This window comes from Dipodomys merriami, unplaced genomic scaffold (assembly GCF_024711535.1).
Source record: "Dipodomys merriami isolate MVZ:Mamm:240054 unplaced genomic scaffold, mDipMer1.0.p SCAF_21, whole genome shotgun sequence".
NCBI classification, from domain to species: domain Eukaryota; kingdom Metazoa; phylum Chordata; class Mammalia; order Rodentia; family Heteromyidae; genus Dipodomys; species Dipodomys merriami.
Window position 1 is genome coordinate 25100425 of NW_027203493.1, and position 24464 is coordinate 25124888.

Consider the following 24464-nt stretch of genomic DNA (forward strand, 5'->3'; position numbering starts at 1 on the left):
ATAATTAATGACCTAGTTTTCTGCACAAAATTACAACAGTGACTATCTGCTATAAACTCCTCAGGTTTTTTTAAATATATCAAATGAGATATAATGTTAACAGAGTCAAAATTAAGGTATGGTTGAGATGAAGGGTAGTATTAGTACTATAGCTGCATTCCACAAAGGAATTTACTAGGGTAGAGGAATTTTTCTACACTGTGAAATAATAGAAATATTTCTGAAAGAGAGCTTAGCAGGCCAAGTGATAAATTCAGCTTTTCTCGTAATTGGCTGGATGAATTTAAGCAGGTAGCCCTGTTTAATCTTTCTAGAGTTCTGTGGAGTCTTAGTTCTACTGAGGTATACAATTTGGTCATGTTTAATGCTCTTAGGAGAATAATATAAACTTGACAGTAAGGCTAGTGGTACTTAATGCACTGGAAATAACAGCCAACTTAAAGTCAATCATAAGTGAAAGCACCCATCATATTTGAAAACACACATTAGGTCAATTGGAAAATATGATTTCATTTGCAGTTGTAGTGGATGCATGCCACTTTTCAGAAGTGGGGTACATATGTTTGACTTTTTAAAACAAAGTGGAATGAAAATAAATATGCTCTTAGAGTAACAACAGACTCCACTTCATGTCCAGTATAAACAAAGTGGACGAAGTCTGAAGAAAATTGATTAACAAAAAATCACACATGGAAAATTTTGCCCTGGAGATTTCTTTTATCTGGGAAAGCTGAAAATTAGCTGTGCCACTGAACATAGAAAATCAACACTAAGTCCAAAATCTCTGCTTATATTGGCTTTGGAATGCTACAAGCTGCCTAAGGTAGAGTCAGACAGTCCTGAAATGCACACTTAAATACCATTCATTGGCTTCCTGTCTGTCTGGAGTTGTCAACAAGCTGTATATCATGAGATTCCCCTGGGGCTGGGGGCTTACACCTGCAAGCCAACTTCATCATCAAATAGTTCTTTTTCTGTTCTCAAAAAAAGGGTTGCTATACTTCAGTTTCCATAATTAACACTATACTAGTTCACATTTCAATTTTCTCCATAAGATTCTCACAAAGGTAATGGTTTACCTTTTTCTTTCCCAATTGTAAGATTTTAGTGGTAGAGGGAGCTAGCTGTTCTCAAATTCAATAAGGATCAAACTAAAGGTACTAAGAAGGTTGAAGCCACTAATTGTAAAGCCTCCTACTTGTAGACCTAAGTGACATAAAAAGGTAAATACTTAGAAGGCAAAGCTTTGTTTTTATTTCATTAGAGGAAAGTAAAGTGCCAAGGAAAGGGTGTTATGACTGATGACTTCATGAAGATAATCTAAGAATGGGTTTCTTATATTTCTGGCACATGAAGCAAGTTTTGCAATGGATCTAGATAAAATAACTGCGGCCTCCTCTGCCCGCTCCCCCCCCCCCAAAAAAAAGAAAAACTTGAATAGCAAACTAGAAAAATTTCTCAAGCTATTTCATAGAATATGGCTTTCAAACAAGACATCTGGAGTCTATTTTACTAGAGCTAGAGGGACAAATTTTATAGGCAAATGGAAGAAACTCCTTTTTTAATGCATGTTATCCTTTATAGATCCCTGCGAGATAAAACTTGCCCCATTTTTCCTATTTTAAAGGAATTTAAACGCAGGTTTATACATTTTTTAAATCCAATCATGTGAAAGCAAATTCTGTTCTTAGCAGATAGTTGATGTGCTCTGAGTAAAAATTAGTAAAGTATGTAATCTTGACATACAAATATATCCTTTTTAATTGATATTTCTTTTCATTAGAACAGGGATCTAGAGGCTGGGAAGGTGACTCAGTGGTAGAGCGCTTGCCTTGCATGCTCGAGGCCCTGGGTTCGATTCCTCAGCACCACATAAGCAAAAAGAAAAAATCCGGAAATGGCACTGTGGCTCAAGTGGTAGAGCGCTAGCCTTGAGCTGAAGAGCTGAGGGACAGCGCCCAGGCCCAGAGTTCAGGCCCCACGACCGGACGCCCCCCCCCCCAAAAAAAAAGAACAGGGATCTAAATAGAACATTTCTTTTCAATTGTCATAACATTTTTTCCAAATCAAGGAAGCACTCAAAAATAAAGCAGAAACTGCCACTACCATGTTCATTATTATTTTAGAAGTTTTTTGCCTTTGTTATAATCTTAATTCTCAAGTCAATAAAACTGTTGAATTCATTATATCTTTTTCCTTCATTCCAACAATTAACGTCAAACCAATGTCATTATAAATACATTTGAGGTTGTCCCAAATTACTTTTGCTGAATGTTTTATTTTTCACAAGACAAACACAAATTTCACATTCAGAAACGGATGTCTTTTTGAAATAAGCACAGAGAGATTTCACATTCTGGCAATGATTGCTCTATTTAGTTAAAAACAAAAGGAAGTTTTACCCATGAGAAAAAACATAAGTGGTCTCATTTCTCCATCTTAGAACACAGAGCAGCCCACAGCTCTCAGAAGAGCTTCACACTAAATGTCCCCAGGCAGAAGAAAGTGGCAGAGATTCAGAAACATTTTGAAAATCATTTCCAGAGGATGTTGTTGCCTTTAAGATGATATTTATGAAATTTGCAGAAGTAAATGTTTAGAGGCAGATATAAGAACACATCATCTCTTGGTGATGAAAAATATAAAACTCACAGATTGCATTTAGAACTTTGTGAGTGCTGAAACTTATCTCCTCTGTGTACAAATTAACCATGTGGTTTTCTGTACTCTCTCAAATATCACTGACACTTTTGGCTGAAGCTGTTTAAATTCATCAATTTATGTAATCTCCTGAATAGGTGTGGATAAGAAGGGAACAAAAATTTAAGTATCTCCATATCAATATATGGTTGTGGATATATCTAAGGCAAACTTGGAAGTCACTTGACCTAATTCAGTGCAATATACCTTCAATCACAATAAATATCTTCAAATACAGACAGAAAAATTTAAATGGGTATTTATTCTTAAATAATTTACATAACTGGCATTCAATTATTTCTCTTTACCCTGCACATCATAAGGAAACTAACACTGTAATATGTTAGCATATTTTCCCACTTAAAAATAAATAGTATTTCACACCACTCAAGTAGGTAAAGAAGATGGAAAGTAAACCTTTCAAATTATCTTAATTTTTACTTATCTCCACCATGCTATCGGTAACTTTTTCAAATATAATTTTTGCAATAATCATCGGGTTTATCTGCTCATGTGATAATAAAGTGTGGTCAGATATGAGATAACCCAGAATAATCACAATATAAAATATTTATGGTAAATTGACCCTAGTTATTAAGGTTCATTAACCACAATGTTAATCTGTCTTACATTCTATGGAAAAGTAACCAATAGGTAATTCAGTTGGCAGAAAGATGGCTGAGTCCTAAAGCATTTTATCATTCAACATCCTTTAATACTGTGGCTGTAATGATATGAGGTGTATTTGTGTGTGTGTGTATGTGTGTGTGTGTGTGTGTGTGTGTGTGTGTGTGTATGTGAACATTATAGAAGTACATTGTGTATGTATATGAGAATAGCATAATAAAACTTACCCAAAATTCTTAGAAAGGACAAGGAAAGAGACAGAATGATTAAAAAAGAGTAATAAAATGAGCTGAATTTGATCAAAGTATGTTATATGCTAGTTATAAATATTAACTAAAACACCTTTATACAATTCAGATAGGTAAAAAAACAAATATTTCCTCCGATATTTATATATTAAAATACATTCAGATGCATAAAATACAGTTTTAAATGCATAATGCCATGTTTTCTTAGTAGGATCTTTAAATCAATCACATTCTTTTACAAGTATGTCACTGGCAGCAGCTCATTCAGTAAGATATTTTACTTTGTGCCTATTTTCCCCTAGTTATGGCTAATGACTCCCTTGGTATTTCTTTGACTCTGGTTGTCTGTCCTGTAGCCAGAAGCCCCAAGACTAATAGGAAAGAACAGAGTGTGGAAGGGTTGTAGAAGCAACAGGGCCTCTGTTCTCTTCTCTCATGAAATTCAGGGATGTGGCAGAACCAAAAGAAATTCAGTCTTAAACAGATACAGGCCACATGCTCAGGTAGATAACTGTTGAGCCATAGACAAAAAGTTCTGTGTACACCTTTGTGTAATTTCCTAGAAAAGATATGACAGAAAACAGGAAAGACTTAAGGTGTCTCAAAACCATTTCATTTTTATCCCAGATTGGATCAGACTGATAACATTTAATTTGAATTAAAATATTAAAGCACTCTTTCTCAATTCAATTACAATGGTTCAATAAAATTCAGACTGGATGCACTATTCATTAAAATTAGATAGACTATGGTGATTTAAACAATTTAGTATTACTCTGGACTCCAGATTAATTTTCTAATGGATCATAAAAAATGTTTAATAGCCACACTGTCACACTTTCTATTTTTGTTTGCTTGATTTTCTACATACTTTTCTATTTCCATATTCTTAACTAAAAGAATGTACCAACCACTGGTGGTTCAAACCTCTTATCTAACTACTCAGTAGGCTGAGATCTGAGGATCATGTTTGGGTCAGATTAGGCAGAAAAGTCTGTGAGACTTCTCTTCTCAATTAAGCTACAAAAAGGCAAAGTAGAGTTGTGGCTTAAGTGATAGAGCACCAGCTTTGAGTGGGAAAAGCTAATGGATAGTGTCCAGACCCTGAATTAAGCACCAGTACTGACATAAACACACACGTGCAAACACACATACACACAGGAGTATACCTAGATTTTGATCATAAAATATCTAATTATTTCTGAATTTTTAAGACCTCTTCCAACTTTCATATTATCATTTTTCATTGGTTGAGTTTCAGAGAACTATAAGAAACAATCTAGCTGCAAAATAATAAATGTGAAAACATTAAACCAAAACAAGTTGATTTCATTATTAAGGTCCCCTTTCTCTGCTTATTTGGCTATGATTTCTTTATTCCCCTAGAACAAAAAGATTCTAACTATGTCTCTATATAAGAGTAACACTATATGTCTTTCTCCAATAAAAAAAAACAAAATGCAGAGCCAAAGAAACATAGGTGGCATATTTTCCCTCATTGTGCTAGCCAGATGGTGTCTATAAAGCTACAAGTAAACACACCGGGTAGTAATCAAGGGGTTACAAATGAATTGATTGATTTGTAATAGACTCTGGAGAGCGCAAATAGTACAATTCTTTAAAATTCTTTAAAAAGTCAAAGCCCAACAAATAAGTACCAGGAAATGGCTACTGGCAAAAGAGGAGGGTGGGGACAAGTGGAGGGAGGCGGAAAATAATGCTGAGAAGGGGAGAAAATGCAGGCAAGAATTCATTGTATATACCAAAGAATTGGGAAATGTAAGGAAAAGGGGTGGGTGAGTCGAAGGGAAGTGAAGATGTCGAAATGATGACACAGATAAAGATGCATTACACGCATGAATTGCTTTGTTAAAAGATAAAAAATAGTACATAAATTAAGGTAGGGAGGAGTAGGTGAAAAGGTTGGAAGGGGTGACATTGATCAAGCAACACTATTAATAAACTACTTTGGTGATTGGCCACACCTTTCTACAACTATGTAAAGATAACAAAAATACTCAAAACAAACAAACCAAAAAAAAAAAAAAAACTAGAGTGCAATTTACAAACAATCTCCCCACTCAGAAGTACAAACTGAAAGAACTGAGGAATAATGTAGTAAATAAGGTAATTGAACCAAAGTAATTGAGTTAATTGTAAAATAAACCTACATGTCCAACTTTCTCCTCCACATGCTATCAAGGAAGATTTAAAAGAAAATGTGTTGGAATAAAGGATATTAGCCAATTCTTAGAGATGGAAGTTCTGATGAGATGTTATGAGTACTGGTGGCATGCTTTTTAGTTTGAACAACTGCTCTCAAGATGGTCTCACATCCTACTTGAATAAGTGTTTTTCTCAACAACTAAGGTAAATATTAGCAATAAAAAGCCGGTAGCTTCTATGTTACTTGGGTTGAGATGGTCTATGTCTTGACTTGGTGGCAGTACATTGACCTACCTGGCAGCAATCCGGCCCAGCTCTAGCAAACACAGACACACTTCTCTGGGTTGCTTGTGGAGAACTGGAAGACAAGACACAGATTTCTTTATGGTAGAAAGCACTCTGAAAGAGATTAACAACCAACAATTTGCAAATCACACCACCTCCAATCACTCATGATGCCAGGGACAAGCTGGATTTGGTCTGACATTCCAAAACACTAATTTCAACTCCCCAGTATAGACAGATTTCAAAAAAAAAAAAGAGTTTTCAAAAAATTATGTCTGCCATCCCTCACGAAAGCTTAGTCTCAAGGCCTTTCACCCTAAATAAGTTTTTACTCAATTAGTTAATATTTTCTGGAATTAATGTATATGTAAATCATAAAGGATATACATAAAACTAATTCTCAAAGTGTATGATTGACACTTATAAACACATAGACATATGAAACAATGATAAGGACTGGGATTTTTAACATCCTAGGACTACCCTCAACCAGTGACTTTAGCAGAAATACATAATAATGAGAATTAGGCAATACAAACTAATAAAAACTATAAGCCATATATTTGGTTTCCTCCAAATAATGACAGATGTCAAGAGTGAAATGAAACTTGATGTCCCATCCTGATCAAATTTGATTAAGTAATACTTTAGAATAAGACATTTGTAACTGATTGGGACTTGTAAATATGTACCCATGTAACACCAGCGAGCATTGTCCATCAAAGGAGGACCTTACATTTTAGTTAATATTTCTACCCTAAGGAAATATTATTAGTTAAATATGTGATTGCTTTGGATATTTTCAGTAATGATGACACTCACAATTGCATTTGTTGAGTATACAAAGCAATATATACTGTTCAGACAACTTTCCCTTTTAAAACTATGATTAGGGTATGTTAAAAATATTAAATTCAGAATCATATAAAGAAAACAGTTAATGCTGTCAATTCCTTGAGAACAGTCTTCACAAAGTTTTGAAATTACTAATCAAATAGAATGCTAAGAAAAATAGCACTGCTGCTTTAATTCTTCAGGATAGAATTTGGAAATCATTTGATGTTCAGTATTTTTCTATCTAACTTATTTTAATATGTAATTCATCTTTACAGGTTATGGCAGTGGTAATATTTACTGACAACATGATAGAGTTTTCTTGAAATCACTATATGTAGAAAAATACCTTTGTTTGGATTTAAAAATTTTGTGACTTCACTTGTCTTTAAATAGACAAAAATTATCTTTTGAAATATATACATGCCATGTTTCTCAAGCAATGCTTATTAAGTTGGAATTGACTATGAAAAGTATGACTATAGACTGTTTCCATTGTTGATAATACAATTTTTGTTATCAGTTGACCACTATGAATTGTCACCAAATTCTATTAAGGGAAGCCTTAACTTATTTAACAAGATAGAGGTAACTACTAATTCCAGGTTTGGATTTATCAGCTGACTATGTTGAGAAGGATACCAAATTCACAAGTAAATCAACTTCAAGCACGGGCTGTTTAATATTCTATATTACATTATTATATACAACATCAGTTGTACACGGAGAAAGAGAATACACATACCAAAACAGAAGTCAGCACATGAAAGCTACCTAATTGTCTAGATCTCCAACCTCATATTCTAACTTAAACAGATTTCCATGGTCTGAAACAAGCAGGAGTTTGGGGTGGGAGGAAGGATGAGCAACAATTGAAGAGGTAAAGATTTTGACTCTGTCAATGCCCTCATTGTTAAGTGAAAGCTGTGTGAGCAAGTGACTAAAGCCCCAGGAGCTTTAGCATTCATGCTAATGAAAATTAAGAGGAGGTGTGTCTGTTAGTGAAGAAACCCAATTGTGCCAATGCACATTCCATAACTCACAATGAAAAGTAACACCTGTTTCAACCCTGGTGGCTCTTGAGCCAACTTACTATGCATATTGTGAAGACTTTTAGAAACAATAGTTGCAAATAGATGTTATGAAAAATCAATTTTGTTACAAAGAAAAACAATACTATGGGCCATATAAGAGAGAATTCAAGTAAAAGATTTTTTTTAATTTTCTCACTGTTTCCTTTTTTTGTCAAATTAATATATATTATGTGCCTAAAAACCAAGGAGAATCATTCTTGCCAAATTAAAACTGAAGGCATCACTCTATTTCATCTTCATAACAGAACCACACCTTAGAGCTCAACACACATAAGCTTCTCCACCCACAATTCTTAGGACAATATGAACAGAAAGATGTTGCTTTCAAGTCTTCTCAGAAATATTATTTTAGTAAGCAACAGAATTTCTTGAAAATATCCTAGCTATATAGTATCATCTCAAATGATATTGGATTTTCAAATACTGGACACACCATGCCTGGTTTTAAATGGCTCCAAACAAAATGATGATGACTACTAAGCACTAACTGTGACCATCTTCAGAGATGCATGACTTAACACCACACCTAGGACAGACCAATCCTTTAGTTAGGTTATATGGCACATGAAGGATGATGACCAGAATTTCATGGTGGCTACAAGGATTGTAAGGATGAGCAAACTACAAAGAATGAGGTTTTACCTAGTCTTTCATAATGCAAGAATTCAATTTATACAAAAGTTTATTCAATGGCAAAAATTTAGCCTATTATCATGATAAATTTAAAAGTCATTAAGTGGTCTCTATATGTCTATTATACTTAAGAGTCCACATTGTATTTTTGGCCTAAAGTAAATTCTAAACTGAAGCTAAAAATAGAAAAAAAAATCTAGTGATTGTGTGATTGAAGCACCAATTCTGGGTGTTGAATGTGACCTTTAACGTTTACTATTTGTTTTATTTGGAGAGATTATTCTGTAAAACTTCACCTTTCTCAGGAAAAACAGTACTGATCACTTCTTAATGTATTTTGTAATTTTGTAACAATTAAACAAAGTAATATTTATTATACCTAGAATAATAACTGGCACATAGGAATTTCTGGTTCAATGATAGTTGTCTTCATTTTATTATTTAGCTTTCTGTTGTCATAAATGGTTTGTAGAACTATTATCTTCATTTGGTTTAGTTAGTTACCATTAACTTTTACTTTTTTATTGTAGACATTTTTTTGTGAACATATAATGTATTACTTGCTACACTAAATGATAGAAAAAAATCTTCATTATTGCGAGATGTAATTTAGTGTAGTCCTATGATCCTGAGGATATTTTAGTTATTTTTAGCATTATATCTGCAAGTGTTAGTTCTAAATATAAACATAAACATATTTTAAGCTAATAAATATATGTCTATATATACACATATATAGAGTTACAACAAATTTTTATGTAGTGTAAGTTTTAAAAACAATTATATTTGTGCATATGACATCAACAGATGGTATTGGTGTTTAAATGCATCAACTATCTTCTTATTAATTTTCCTCTATCACTAAGAATAAAATTGGAGATAAGGGTCTCATTGTCTTTTCTGCTTGGGCTAGCTTCGAAACACAATCATAATTCTTAGACCTCAGCCTCTGAGTAGCTAAGATTATGGCATGAGCCACAGGCACCCAACTTGCATTGTTTCTTTTAGAAAACCAAATAGCTGAATGTGTGTGTTCCTAAAAATGATTATGGAGATGAATCTTAATGTATTGTGTTTCAGCTGAGTCATATATATTACTTACTTCAAACATACTTCCTCATTGCCTTCCTAACAATTAATAACTCCCACTTATAATGAAATTTATAGCCAGATATATTTTTCCCACTGTATTACTATAACATAAACATGAGCTTTTCCTTTGACGTATAGGTAGAAAAGGGGATTCATATTCTTGTTTCTCATTAAAAGAATAAAAAGCTCTCTTACCAATGGCTATTATTATATTCTAAATCCTATAAATCCTATCAGTGGAAAATATAATGCAGAATGCCTCTAGAAAAAGTAATGCAGAGCCTCACTCAAATATGTGTGGCTAGAGACTCCATCACATAACCTAGATTCTGTAAAAAAAAAAGAAAAAAAATCTCCTGGGTATCAAATATCAGCTAGAATGCTGCTGGCTCCAGGAAGAGAAAATGAGGCCTTCCACTGCAACAAGGGGTCAAATTTCAATGTCATGGAGTCTGTAAGGATAAAGTGCATTAGAGCATGAACATATAGCTTAGCTCAATATATTAAGTTTTAACAGATGGGAAAAGAAATGAAAGCAGGAGAAATGTGTTGTCCATTTGGTTTCTATATAGCTAAAGATTACAGTAATTATAGTAATTTTTCAGGAGGCCTGTTTTTAAGCTTTTTTATTTGTGAAGAAAACTTTAGAAGTGTATTACTGCCTAAATATTGTTGAATTATAAACACATCATTAATGGCTCCTACCTTGACAGAGTAGAAAATATGTTTTACTACTTCAGAGAGTTCTATTACTATAGAACAAAATAAATAACTTCTAGTAATTAGAAGTCAGAAGACTTGAGTTCTACCCAAGGCTGCCTAATATAAACATAAATATAAAATAAAATAGGTGGCATGCCTTCTACTTACTCTTTCTTATGAAGTAATTATATGGTTAACAGCAGTTGGGACAAGGTATACAGTAAATAGTACTCCCTTGAAAATATTATTATCCAGTCCTACTCCAACACTACAGATCAACAATATGAGATCTGCAGAATGGAATGCTTGTAGTTAATTGTTTCTACTTCTGATTAGAAATATCACAGAACAAGAGTTTCTTTTCTTCGTTAGCATTCAGCACTCAGACACAGCAACTGAGGGCAAGAGTATTTTCTAAATTAGTTGAATAATTTACATTTCACTTTTCCTTTCATCTTAACTAATCTACAAGCACTGAAAATGGACACAAAGTATAAATTTCCAAAGCAAAGGAGCACCATCTTTGAGCTGAATTAGCTAAATTTCAATCCAGCTCCATTTTTAAATGTTTGGGTCATTGAAAAACTGAGTAACACTTTGCCTTACTTATGTAACAGTAACCCTCCCTGTCTATCACCTTTACAATACAGATGTATTTTAAAAAAGAGAAATTAAACTAGGCAGGAAAAAAAACCCTGAGTAACACTGAGCAAGTGATTTAATTCTCAGAGCCTCAAAAGCTCCCCATTTATAAAAAGCTAGATTGGGGGCGGAACATCTATGTTGACCTATGTGCACAGCCTAGCTAACTTTTGCTGAGCACAGAGCTATAATCACCAGACATAGGAAGAAAAAAGATCTAATCCTGGGAAAGGGAAAAGCTAATAGAAACCAAAAAGCTGCCCACTTTCCTAAGTCAACCCTGACTCATCAAGATCTTGACACATATCTTTCATTTCAGGGAGACACTCAGCTTCCTTGGTCAGTTTCAACATCATTTTATCTTACTTTTACCCTGGCTGATGACTAGATTTGAAAAAGGGCTTCATGAGTTCAAAAGCAACAAAAGTATATTGAAATACTACCATAGTCAACACAACATTTATTTTTTTAACAGTTCTAAAAATACTAAATAAAAGTCTTGGAAAGAAAGTGAATGTCAATAAACTGGAGCTAAATGAGGGTCATGAAATTGCTACTTTACATTGATATTAATATTAATATTAATAATATAGAGTCTCCCACCCAGAAAGACTCTTGCAGTCTTCAGTAGAGACAAAGACAAGAACAGAGGTGATTTGGCAAACACTAAAAAGCAGGCAAAGATTCTTTTTCTGATGCAACCAATGACTTCAAAGTATAAAATGGAAAGTGTGAGTGTTGAAAAATCCAAGCACAATCCATTTCATTTTGGGGCAGCAAAGTCAAAACCAATACCACAGAGAGGTAATGTTTGCCTTTGACCTATATTCCAGAGAACAAAAAAATTTTGTCCAATGTGTTCATCAGAGTGATGCATCAAAAGAAGACAAGACCACACAACAGGCACAAACACGGGGAATAAAGCTAAAATCAAACACATCACATCACACAGTTGCATGCTACACAGCAGATAGCAAACCCTTTTCTTGCTGGGTAGATTCTTTGTCAGAGAAATAGCTGAAGAATAGTCACTGGCCTCCAAATCCTATAACATGATGATATTATCACAATCACAGAAAGCAAAATGTGTATTTTTAGAAAATCCCCACATCCCTTCTTTTCCTCCATCCCCAGGTCAGCTGTATGTGAAAAAAAATAAACAATCTCCAGGGAATGAAAAGCAAAACAGTTTCCAAATTTCCATTGTAAGTTATACATACCTTACAAACAATAATGTTAATTAAATGAAATTATGTATACTTACAATACCTTGGAAAAGTACCACAGAAGAGAATTGATTTCTGGCATAATTTAAAAATGATTTTAAGCTGAGACTACCTCAGATTTTATGTTAGATGGCAAAATTGAGCTACATGGAAATATCCAATATTTTTATGACAGATTATTAAAGTTTCTAAATTGATATTTAAAAATTATTAACATCACTATCAGGAATATTAGTACTGATTACTACTGCCGAATGACATTTACATCTCTTTGAAACTAAAACTGAAATAGTTTTTTACTTAATACATTAACTTTTTATTCCACAACTAGAAGTTCATGTCTTTAAAACTATTGGAAGGCTAATATTTCTTAATTCAAGGAAATATTTTGCTCATCGTTTTAACCTAAAGCACAATCCTAAATATTTTCAAGGCATGTAATGAAAGCAAAACATCAATCTTAATGAAACAAGGAAGGACAGAGAAGACTTCTAGGCAGTTCCTTGCATATCAACAGGCTTTCAACAGGAGGGACCAGGAGGAGCAATTGTATCAGGTTAGACTATGCTCCACAGTGTTAATAATGGATGCTATTTGTACAAGCAGTGGTGGCCCAGTAAAGTAATCCTAGTTACTCTAGAGACTGAGATTGAGAGAAAAAAAAATCAAAGCTGTCCCTAGGGGAAAAACGTTCACAAGACTACATTTTTAATAAAGGTTGAGTCTGGTGGCCTGTGCCTGTCATCCTAATTACAGTGGAGAATGTCCTAAGAATACACTCCAAGCTGGTCTAGGCAGAAATAAGACCATGCCACAAAGCTAAGAAGAGCAAAAAGGGTTGGAGGCATGTATGGCTCAAGTGGTACTTTCTCAGCAAGTACAAAACCCTGAGTCTGAACCCCAATGTGATAAAATAAAATCTGTAACATTCTGTGATATCTGTTGCTGGAGAGAGTGTATGTATTATGTATTTGACTCTAAAATCACTTCAAGGGTTTTTCCTTTTAAACCTCAATAAGGCAAAAAAGGGGGAAAAAAGAATCCCACATGTGGATGTTAAAAGTGTCAACAAATAATTCCCCCAAACAAGAAGGCTCACTCTCATCATTTTTGTTTTTAATATATATCACCCAAGAGAGGATTTTGCTCTGCAGCCCAAGCTTGCCTTCAATTCACTATGCAGTCTTCATTTCAGGATACTTGTGCTTAGCCAAAAAAGCCCTAGGGTTGTCGTGACTTACCATCAATTCTGACGCTTTAGTCTAAATATAATGAATTATTCATGCTTCAAAGTGTATGCTATAATTATTCACTATGTAAGGTCTGTTAATTGATGAGATAAGAAAATGTACCTGACAACCCAATTAGTGTTCATTTTTCTTTCAACTCCCGAGTACGAAATTTATTGTGATATACTAGCAGTAAATACGCAATTTCATGTTTATAGTGTGTCATGTTTTCCCCATATCCTTCAGTAGCTTCAAAAATATTATCTTTGGATGGCTAGAGTTTGTTTCTTTATACTGATATCAAATATCATAGATTTGACTTATTTTTAAAATAATTTCAATGAACATTCTGGTGCTTCTTATTTCCTTTAGATAAGTTTTAGAAATAGAAAAAATGAACAGTATATATATATTCCTCAGATCTTTGATATATATGTCAGATTTTTGATATAGCTTTGAAATATATGATGAGATCTTTGCTATATATATGAATGAGATTGGTGAGATACATATATATGAAACATACTATATATGTGTATATAGTATAAAATATATGTCAAGTTGTCCTGCAGGAAAGACTAATTCCTAAACAAAATATATAGACATTGATATGCTATTCTTGAAAACTATATAGACAGATAGAAAATAGAAGTCTAAACATACAATGTTTAAATTTTTGTTCATATTTTTGGTCTTATTTTATATTTACCTTATTACAAGGGATCTAGCATGTGTGTGTGTGTGTGTGTGTGTGTGTGTGTGTGTGTGTGTGTGTGTGTGTGTGTGTGTGTTTGTGTATGTGTGTATGTGTGCATGTATGCACTGGGTGTTGAAAACATGGCCTCACATTCTTGCTTGTATTTTTTACTCAAGGCCTTTTGCTGCTTCATTGGTATTAAGTATCTCACAGAATTTTCTGCTTGGCTGGCTTTCAACCACAATCTTTAGATCTCAGCCTCTTGAGTAGCGAGGATTATAGACATGAACTATGGTCACCTGGCTCATCCATGACTTTTTACACTTTCAGTGGTGTTATAAGTCTTTTATGACTAGGTTCTTTGTGACATTTGTACACTTTCATTGGCTAACTTTTGAACCACTGTGGGGCTTAGAATTAACCAATGACATTTTACAGAGGAAACAATTATCTTTCCTACAATGTCAGAGATAGTAAATTTCAGATTGTACCCCATACGTGCAATTTTAGGTAGTATAAGAAGTAATCTCCCAACCATCAAAAAGGCAGGAGAAGTATGGGAGGTTAATGAAATCAGTGACTGCCCGTATTCTCAAGTTCACCCCTGGCAATCCCACAGAGGATGCGGGTTATTAGCTGGTTATTAGCTGTTGTGGAAAGAGCACAGATTGTATGAGTTTGTCAATCACAATCTTCTGACAAATAATTGTACAAGAAAGCCCTGCTTGTCTTTTTATATGGTAACCTATCAGTTGCCACAGATAAGGATGCTTTATTCTGGAAAAGACCGTTGAACACTCCCAACAGATCCCTCTTCTTACACACACAGCACAGTGATCTATGTTATCATGCAAACACATTTTTCCCCTCATCAGGGCATCTTTTCATTTTATTTGCTGTTCAAAAACACTAGCAGACAAAGGATGCTCTTCATCTTGTATTCCGCTAAAATGAAATCTTGAGGTAGGAAAAAAAGAAGAAAGAAAGAAAAACGATGCCCTAAATTTCCTTTCCAAAGTGAAGTGTGGAAAGACATCAAGCCGAGTATGTTATTGTGGCAGGAAAGTCAATTCTGTAACCACAGAGGCTAACGCTAGCAGCAGCAACCCAATCACTTCCTCACCCATTGTGAGGAAGGAGAAAGGGTTCCCTCTGTGGAAATGGAATTTCTCTTGTTCCTCCTCTTGATTATTATTAACATCTATGGGCACAGCTGCTTCCTTTCCTTTGACTAATTCTAATATCAATGTGATCATACTGGTCCCCTTTTGCTGTATCGCCAGGAACTTTTATGCATTTCCTTGTGTCCTGTTACTTTTAATTGAGAAAAGAAAAATAGAAAGCCTGTTTGATGTGCTTTGGTTCTCAGGAGATTAAAGATGATTTCTAAATTAAGTAAGCCTTGAAAACTTAGTGTTAATATACCTTATTAAATGCATTTTAATTTCAAGATATAAACAAATAGAAGATTAATGTGTGTGGGGGGTGTGTGGGGGTGTGTGACAGAGAGAGAGAATGAGAGAGAGAGAAAGAAGCTCTCCACTTATATCATGCTGCCAGATCTGACTTTGTCCAGCAAACTTTTCTGTTCTGGCTGGGATCAAATCATGATCCTCTGTATCTCAGTCTCCTGAATAGCTAGAATTATGGGTGTGAGCCACCAGCTCAAAAAACAAAATACTTGAATAGTTTTATATATGTATAAATTCCCACTGATTTTCTTTTTATGCCTGTTTTTCTAGCACATTAAGAAAGTATGCCATCTCAAATTTTTATTGATATAATTGTATATTCTAAAGTTTATATTCCTTTACATTGCCATCATCTAGGTTGCTTTAGACATTAAAGTTCCTGAATGAACTGTGTTATTACCTGAATTGGACTTTTAAAAGACAGAAATATAAATAATGTGCAAAAACCACACTCAGACATTGACTCTGATGATATTTTCCATAGAGAAAATTTAATATTAAATTGATTCTGCTTCCATGTTTTCAGAAATTTGTATTTGTTCAAGTAACAACCCAGACTGTGAGAAAATAGAGAAAATACAGTATTTACAAGGATAATCGACTTGGCTTGTAAATTACAATGAAAAATGCTTCTTTAATGAAAATATTTATAATAAATTCATAAACTAATATATCACTATTAAGTTCCTTGACAATTGGATTGACTTCAACATTTTTAGATAATAATATTGTGTGTGTGTTTATACATGGATAATTACTAGGTCTGCCATGGGTTTCTATATGTGTTTGTATTTATAGTTGCATTCCCTTTCTATAATCTTCCACTCACATGGTTTCCTATAAACCTAAACACTAACATCTATTTGTAAAAATGACATCGCTACACATACACACACATCTTCTAGCAAGATTCTTTTACTTTGGTGTGAGAAATGGGAAAGATAATCAATGTTCACTTCTTTAAGAAGCACTGAAGCAGCTCACTTCTGTATATTGACTAGCTTCTGTGGCAATATTCTGGTTTATCTTTCTTTCAGATCAAGTCCTGCTACTTTCTTCTGTGCTGGGAGAATTCCCCAAAATGTATCAGCATTCTTTTCTGCATCACAACAGATATGAAAACTACCTTAACCACAAAAATTTGTCTGTTACCCTCAATTATTTTGTGTTCAGCAAAGTAATATTGCCCAGGGACAAAGGAAATTTTGATTGTTTAGGTGGCAATTTTTATATTTGTTCTCTCCAAAGTATACTCGGTTTACTTTAATGTTAATACATGATATCTATGTTTTGAAAATTGATTGTTTAAGCCTCAGGCAAGATAACCAAAACTTTTTCCCCATTAGATGTCTCATTTCATAAGTTTGTTCCATTTCCCTAAAATTGGATTTAATTCCAATATTCTCTACATTAATGTTATGCTTCACTGGAGCCTATAGAAGAAATTTATATATTTTCTTCAAAAGAAATACAAAACATCTTTATATGGCCTGAAAATGGATCTGCCAAATTTAATAAGTAAACAAAACAAAGCAAAACAACAGTCTGGGTAGAGGTTACCTTATAATATTGCTCATTTAATCATCTTCAGTGTCAATATGTTACTCCCCTAGCCACTTTGTAATTCTCTGAAAGCTAGGTGAATCTGTAAACTAGCAAACTTCAGTTTCAACAGACAAATCCACAGAGAGACAAAACCTTTCTTACTTCATAGGGCTGAAAAGACATGGTTTTCATGGTAGCATTTTATAGAGTTACCCTTCTATTTCAGATTACAGCCTGACAATAACACTGAATTTCCAAGTATTCACCAAATTTGCCTTAATGACTCTCATCTTTAGCTTGAAAAAAGACTGTACTACTTCTATTCTTTAAAAAAAAAATCTGTGCCATGATACCATACCTCTTGATAACTATACTGACCAAAACCAATTGCAATATTTAATCAGCTACATTTCTGAAGGAAATACATACCCAAACCTTCAGATTCAAATAGACATGTTTCATCCACTCCTAAGTCTCGGCACCAGGATAAGAAATTTGCTGTATTATCTCGAGCAAAAAAGGAGCCTGAAGGTGCACTGGCTTTGTATGGAATCTTCTTCAATGGCAGAGTCTGAAAAGTAAAGGAATTTCACTTGGATGGAATATCTGGTAAAGTTGTCAGAGTTACATGCCAAAACATATGATGTATCAACAGAATTCTTTGGAAGGAACTTAACAATAAATAGGCTTGTGAAGAATTATAGAAAAGAAATGTAGTGTTACTGAAACTTAAACATTATGAAAATTAAAACACTATGAAAATCTGTGCATACAGGCACATGTCCTTGTCTATTGTATACTTATTAGTAAACATATGCAAAGCTCTTTGCAGGTTTTAATTGACACTTTATGCTTTGTTTATTGTTGTCATTTTTTACTTATTATTTCATGTAATTATTCTACCTGTATGTTCACATAGTATTTTTTCATTTGTAAAACAAACCAAAAATACAGAAATAAAATTAGTAAATGATATAATCCGATAGTTATATATATCATAAAATTCATAATTATACAAATCATAAAGAGAGCAATAGTTTCCACATCTATATGATAAATAAAAATATTAAAATAATCTTGAAATAACTTTCTACAGTCTTTCTTCTAGTTTCTTTCCTTTTTCACCATACTGTATAGCTGTACTATATAATATGAACATAATTCTTGTTTATACTCTGTTTAGTATCCTTGAAAGTTACTACTTAAATTCTGCATCATTTCACTGTGAAGATGTGAAGATGATTAGGATAAGGGAAGACAGGAACTCAAACTGAGGATGATACTACTAGATGCATACATCTTTCAGCCAAGAAATCTCCACTTGCACCATACTAATACTACTTTTGTTTTCTTTAATGGGGTATAGCCAGTTTCCATGGCAAAGCATGAAGCCATAGAATGTGCATCTATATGTTGTAAAAATGAAGCCAATATTTGGATAGCTTGTGCTATGCAGACCTTTATCTCAAAGAGCAAACAGATGAAAACACTTGTTATTAAATTCATAGACAGGTTGTTTCTTTTAATCACAGAGCCAGCAAATGCAATGACCAGAATGTTGTAGATTGTTGAGCTCATTTATAATAGTTATTAAAGGTGAAGTAGGGTCCTAGGTGGAGCATTGGAGTCATTGACATCAACTATTACTAATTTTTATATGCAGAGATTTAATGGCTATGAGAAAAATAATCCATCAGTATCTCACCCAGATTTTATTGGTCTAATCTCTAAGAGCTTTCTGCTGCAGTATAGATTTTTGTTTGTTTGTTTTGCCAGTCCTGGGGCTTGAACTCAGGGTAGGGGCACTATTCCTGAGTTTCTTTTGCTAAAGCCTAGTACTCTACCACTTGAGCTGCAGCACCATTTCTGGCTTTCTCTGCCTTTATGGTACTGTAGAAATGAACCCAGGGTTTTATGCATGCTAGGCAAGCACTCTACCACTAATCCACCTTCCCACCTGAAGTATAATTTTGATTCCGGGTAGACATAATTAAAAATATTGCATGGATGTACTAACATTTATACAAATAGTTGTGTTAGGTGTAGTTGTAGAAACTATATATAAATTACCCACATAGCAATTTGTCTTATAACTATCTCTTATATAGCATACAGTAATGCCTCATAAACTTGAGGTGGGACCACATATTCTCTATTAGAAGTTTTACATCCTCAAAGCACCCTCAAAATTCATATAATTATTGTGTGGTTATGCCTGAATGCATCCCATAAACTATGAAATTAGACATGAAAATTTTAAATATTGCCTTTCAAACATTTTTGTTATTTACATAGAATGATGAATGGAATTGCTGGAGCTGAACTGAGATCTGATAGACATTTAGACTCAATCACTCAGGAGAATGTCTTGCTACTGTAGCTCACCCTCTCATTCTATAATCTGTGTTATCCTTATACTTCCCAATGATACTAACCCAAGATATACACTTGTAGTGTCTTGATGCTGATTGGTTGGCTGAGTAACCTAAAGAGAATGCTTAGGCCGGGGTCCAGTAGCTCACGCCTGTAATCCTAACTACTCAAGAGGCTGAGATCTGAGGATCTGGGTTCAAAGCCAGCCTGGGCGGGAAAGTCTGTGAGACTCTTATCTCCCATAAATCACTAGAAAACAGGAAGTGGAGCTGTGGCTCAAGCGGTAGAGCCCTTGCCTTGAGCTGAAGAGCTGAGGGATAGCACCCAAGCCCAGAGTTCAAGCCCCACCACCTACCAAAAAAAAAGAGAGAGAGAGAGAGAGAGAATGCTTATATGCTTCAAAAACACTGTTCTCATTTTCTTTAGGCAATTACTAAAGTTGGCTGCAGTAAAAATGACTAATTTAAATTATCTTGTAAAGGTTTTCATCTAATCCATGGCCTCTCACATTAATCACTTTTTGATTAAAAGGTGATTTGCTTTGACTTTTGGAGTGCACTTAATGGACTTCATACAAACTATAGTATCTACACTGTAGGCACTTTGGCAACTCAATCAAACCTATGTCTCAGTCTTTTTTATACAATGCACATAGAAAACATATACATCTCATCTATGTAAGTAAAAGTAAAATCATATAATTCAATTGTAGCAGTAAGTGTTCAACAAAGACTGTATATTGTCATTGTCCTCAATACAAGCAAACAACACATTAAATTACCTTTTCTCGTTCATAGATACTTTTTTTCTATTTTTGATATAAAGTTCAATGAAAGCACTGGAAAATAATTTGATTCTTCCTTTTTCTGTTAATGTAAATATCTGCTTCTAGAATACTTTTCAGCACCCATGGAAAGGTTGCATCTAGTGTATTAAACACTGATGAGCCTTGAGCTGTCCTGAGTGTACTAGATATCTAGTGTATTGGATAAGTAACCTACTTTATTTTATTTTAACCAACTTAAATTTTAATAGCCACATGTAGATAATACCATCATGGTAGATAAAACATATGTAATGAGGAAAGAAAAATTATTTGGTTTTTGTAAAATTGGATGTTGACCACTTGACAGATTTTTTTCCCCAAACCATACCATCATCTCCATGTCTCCAGTTCACCTTAAATCCTATAGTTCCTGCTATGTGTGGTCTTGAGATAGACAACTGTGCTCACTATTTACCAGGATTTTATTTATATGATGAAGTGTTCAACACAAGAATCTACTAGTAGAGCACTAATGATTAATCTATTTATAATTCATATGTAATAATCTGTATCCAGAGAGCCAGTATCTTATTAAGGGCAGTGCTCTGTGACACAGATAGAGTGCTTTATTTAAAGGATGTACTGCCTTGATTTTTCAAACTTATAGTCTAGATGGGATGAATTAATCTATAGAGGGAATGCCCACCAGTCTCTCTAGGCATACTGCACTTAACTTTTTGTGAGATAGCCCTTTCAACTCTCAGAGCACAGCATCAGGAATGAGGTAGATAGTCCTATCACCATTTTCCAGATGAATAACCTGAGTTTCCATATAGTTCAAATTAAATCATTCAGTCTCACATCCATAGACTGTGAACTACTCCATGAGAACCAACTACGCCTTAATTTAAACAGTTTTCAGCATGTGATTTTATTTCCCAATTTTTTGGCCAAGTAAAATTAAAATAAAGAATTATATCTTGCCTGTCTCCTATTTCATCTAGGAAAAAAGACTGAGAGTATGGAGTCTTTGTGTAGATAGTAAATTGAAAGTTTAATACTAGGAGTTTAAATAATGCATTCTACACCAGAGTTTAAGACATACTCCTCTCAATTACTTTCAGTAGACATTGCAGATATAAAACAGAAAGAAGACATAGTGCTTGCCAAGAAGTAATATCTCTGCTTTTCCAAAGGGTATATAGAATGTACTGTTCAAATATGCAGGCAATAAACTCACTCTTTCCATGATGGAATTCACAGCCTCCATCTGTATTCCCATGTTGCATTTAGTTTCACTATGTATTTTATTGAAAAATAATCTCTTTCACTAAAATCATCTCATTGAACATTCATGGCATCACTGTGTCTAAATATAAATAGCAAGTGGTTTTGTAGAGGATAACAACCCACTCTCTAAGATCAAAATTGTAGAGAATTCTTAAAGAGGAGAAAATAAATTTCTAGTATCATAGCATTGGGGAATCAGCTATAGGACCACATGCCTTAGTTATGATTTAGTACAGTAATAACTGAAAGAGCTAATCTGGAATTCCAAATGGAGCCACCTTACTTTCTCTCCAAGAGGAATTCTACATTATAAAGATCTCACCATGCATCAAAGTTTTGTTATAATTTTAATACCATAGTATAACTATATTCACAAAATAAAAAAAGGAATAAAAAATGTTTCTTATGTAGACATATGGTATACTTTTCTGCATTTGAAAGTTCAGGAATAATCATTTATACAATCAAGCTAGCAAAGATGCAAAGCATTTTGAATTACTTGGAATAATATCTTATATAACTATGAAATGATGCTAAAAATGAAGGCCACATATAGATATCAAACCTCAGGGTTAAATAAGATAAACCATAAATGTTATGCTATAAATAACTTCTAAAGTTTCACCTACTGAAATACCTGCCCAGAAGTTCATGGCAGCTTTCTGCATAATTACTAAAAGTTGGAAGCATCCAAGAAGGACTTCATGAGAAGGTTGAGCACACAGGATTTTAAGGTTAGGAAAACTGACCTTAATTTAAATATATATATATTGGATTTTCATTTCTAATAAATAGTTTGCATCTTTTAAGGTGTAATAATTGATCATTATTAGTAACAAAGTTTGGCTTCACAGAGTCACTAATTGTAATTTTTTAGTGATAGGTACTTTTTGATACCTCTCTGTGAAATAACATAAACAGAAAATACGTTTTTAAGAAAATCAAATTATTTTATTGATGAATTCCAGGAAACCAAATGAGGTTTCCCAAACACTTTTTTTTCTTGTCAGTCATTGGGCCTGAACTCTGGGCCTGAGAGCTGTCCCTTAGCTCTTCAGCTCAAGGAGAGTACTCTACCACTTGAGCCACAGAATCACTTCCGGCTTTTACTGCTTATGTGGTGCTGAGTAATTGAACCCAGGGCCTCATGCAAACAAGGCAAGCACTTACCACTGAGTCACTTTCCCAGCCCCCTGAACATTCTCAACAAAGGATATGCTGATTTTTGTTGGTGTTTTGGTTAACTTCCACTATATTGCGGAATTTTTTTAGGGCATGCCGTAAGTGCCTGCCAACTGATTAATGAGTAGCCACGATGAGTTATTTAACCTATTTAGCCTTTTTTCAACTGCAGGTCTAACATACAACTCATATTAAGGATTAAGTAATATGTTCTGGAAAGTACATAGTAGAGATCTTAGATTATGGCTTTACTAACAGTATTATTTTTTCACATGCATATCAACTTTAGGATGCATTTTCAAATGTTTCAGTGAAAGGAACATATTAGTTACATCACCTCTGTAATAATTATAATAAACTCATATATATATACACATATAAGAACTCATAAGAGAAAAGCTCTATATTTGTGTGGTAATTTAATTACAAATTGCTTTTCTCAATGTGGTTTTCATGCTACCTGGTTGTGGATTTATCTGATATGTGCATTCTAATCAAAACCTGGACTTTCCAAAGGTAAGCTTTTTGTTTCCCCTGCTTAAAAATGTTGTTTTCCCAGTGCAACTTGTATCTCTCTCTGTCCTTCTCTCTTCTCTCTCTGCATTTCTTTCTTTTACATCTTTGTCCCTTTCCTTCTCTCTTTCCCTTCTTATCTCCTCTCCCCATCTCTTATAATCACACTGGTTTTTGTTCTTACCCTGTATTCTCTCCATATATGCCACCATGTGGTCCTTACACATAACTGGCTTTCTCATAATTTTTTGCTCAGTTAATTGCAGTTCCCAGGTGAAGAATCATCCAAAGTACCACCCTGCTAGTATCTGTTTTTGTTAGTTTTCTTGATAATGACCAATGGGGTGAGGTGGATGCTCAATGCTGTTTTGATTTGTATTTCCTTTATGGCCAGGGATATTGAGCATTTCTTCATGCACCTATTGACCATGCTTTGGGAAATAGAAAAGCTGGGAAATATATATTAATATATTAATATATTATATCAAGTGAGGTAAGTTAGACAGAGAAAAACAAAAATTGCATGGTTTCCCTCATTTGTGATAGCTAGAATATGCTTATAAATCTATAAACACATTGAGTAGTATGTGAGTGGTTACAAATGTTTTAACTGGGCACCAATGTCTCATGCCTGTAATCCTAGCTACTCAGGAGGCTGAGATCTGAGGATCACAGTTCAAAGCCAGCCTGGGCAGAAAAGTCCTTGTGAGACCACTCAAAAAGAGCTCATAAGCAGCACGCTGACTCAAGTGCCAGATCACTAGCCTTGAATGAAAAGAGGTTCATAGACAGTGCCTAGACTCTGAGTTTGAGCTCCAGGAGGGGCAAAAAAAAATGTGTTAACTGAAATATGGTAGACTCTAGGGAGAACTTCAATAATGTAATCCCTTAGAAAGACAAGTCAAAGCCCAACAAAATAAGCACCAATAAGTGGATACTTGCAAGAGAGAGGACAGGGTCAGGGTTACAGAGGTAGAGGAAGGAAGAGGCAAAAGGAGAGGAAAATGCAGTCTATATATGCTACAAAAGAAAAGTAAACAAGGAGGTGAGTCAAAAGGGTGTAAGAATATTGAAAGAGTAGACACTGATCAAGATTTATTGCATTCATAAACTGTATAACCCCTGTTTTCACTGTATTTGATGTTGAT

The 24464-nt window shown here is 34.1% G+C and overlaps 1 protein-coding gene across 1 annotated transcript in view; it reads right to left on the reverse strand.

Moving 5' to 3' along the window:
* Gas2 (growth arrest specific 2) overlaps nucleotides 1-24464 on the reverse strand; it is a 118456-nt gene that overhangs the window by 56783 nt on the left and 37209 nt on the right. Inside the window, exons 4-5 of the mRNA XM_070032713.1 lie at nucleotides 17622-17763; nucleotides 6036-6099 (exon numbers count right to left, since the gene is read on the reverse strand). Of these exons, the coding sequence (XP_069888814.1) occupies nucleotides 6036-6099; nucleotides 17622-17763 (206 nt within the window). The remainder of the gene's footprint in view (nucleotides 1-6035; nucleotides 6100-17621; nucleotides 17764-24464) is intronic.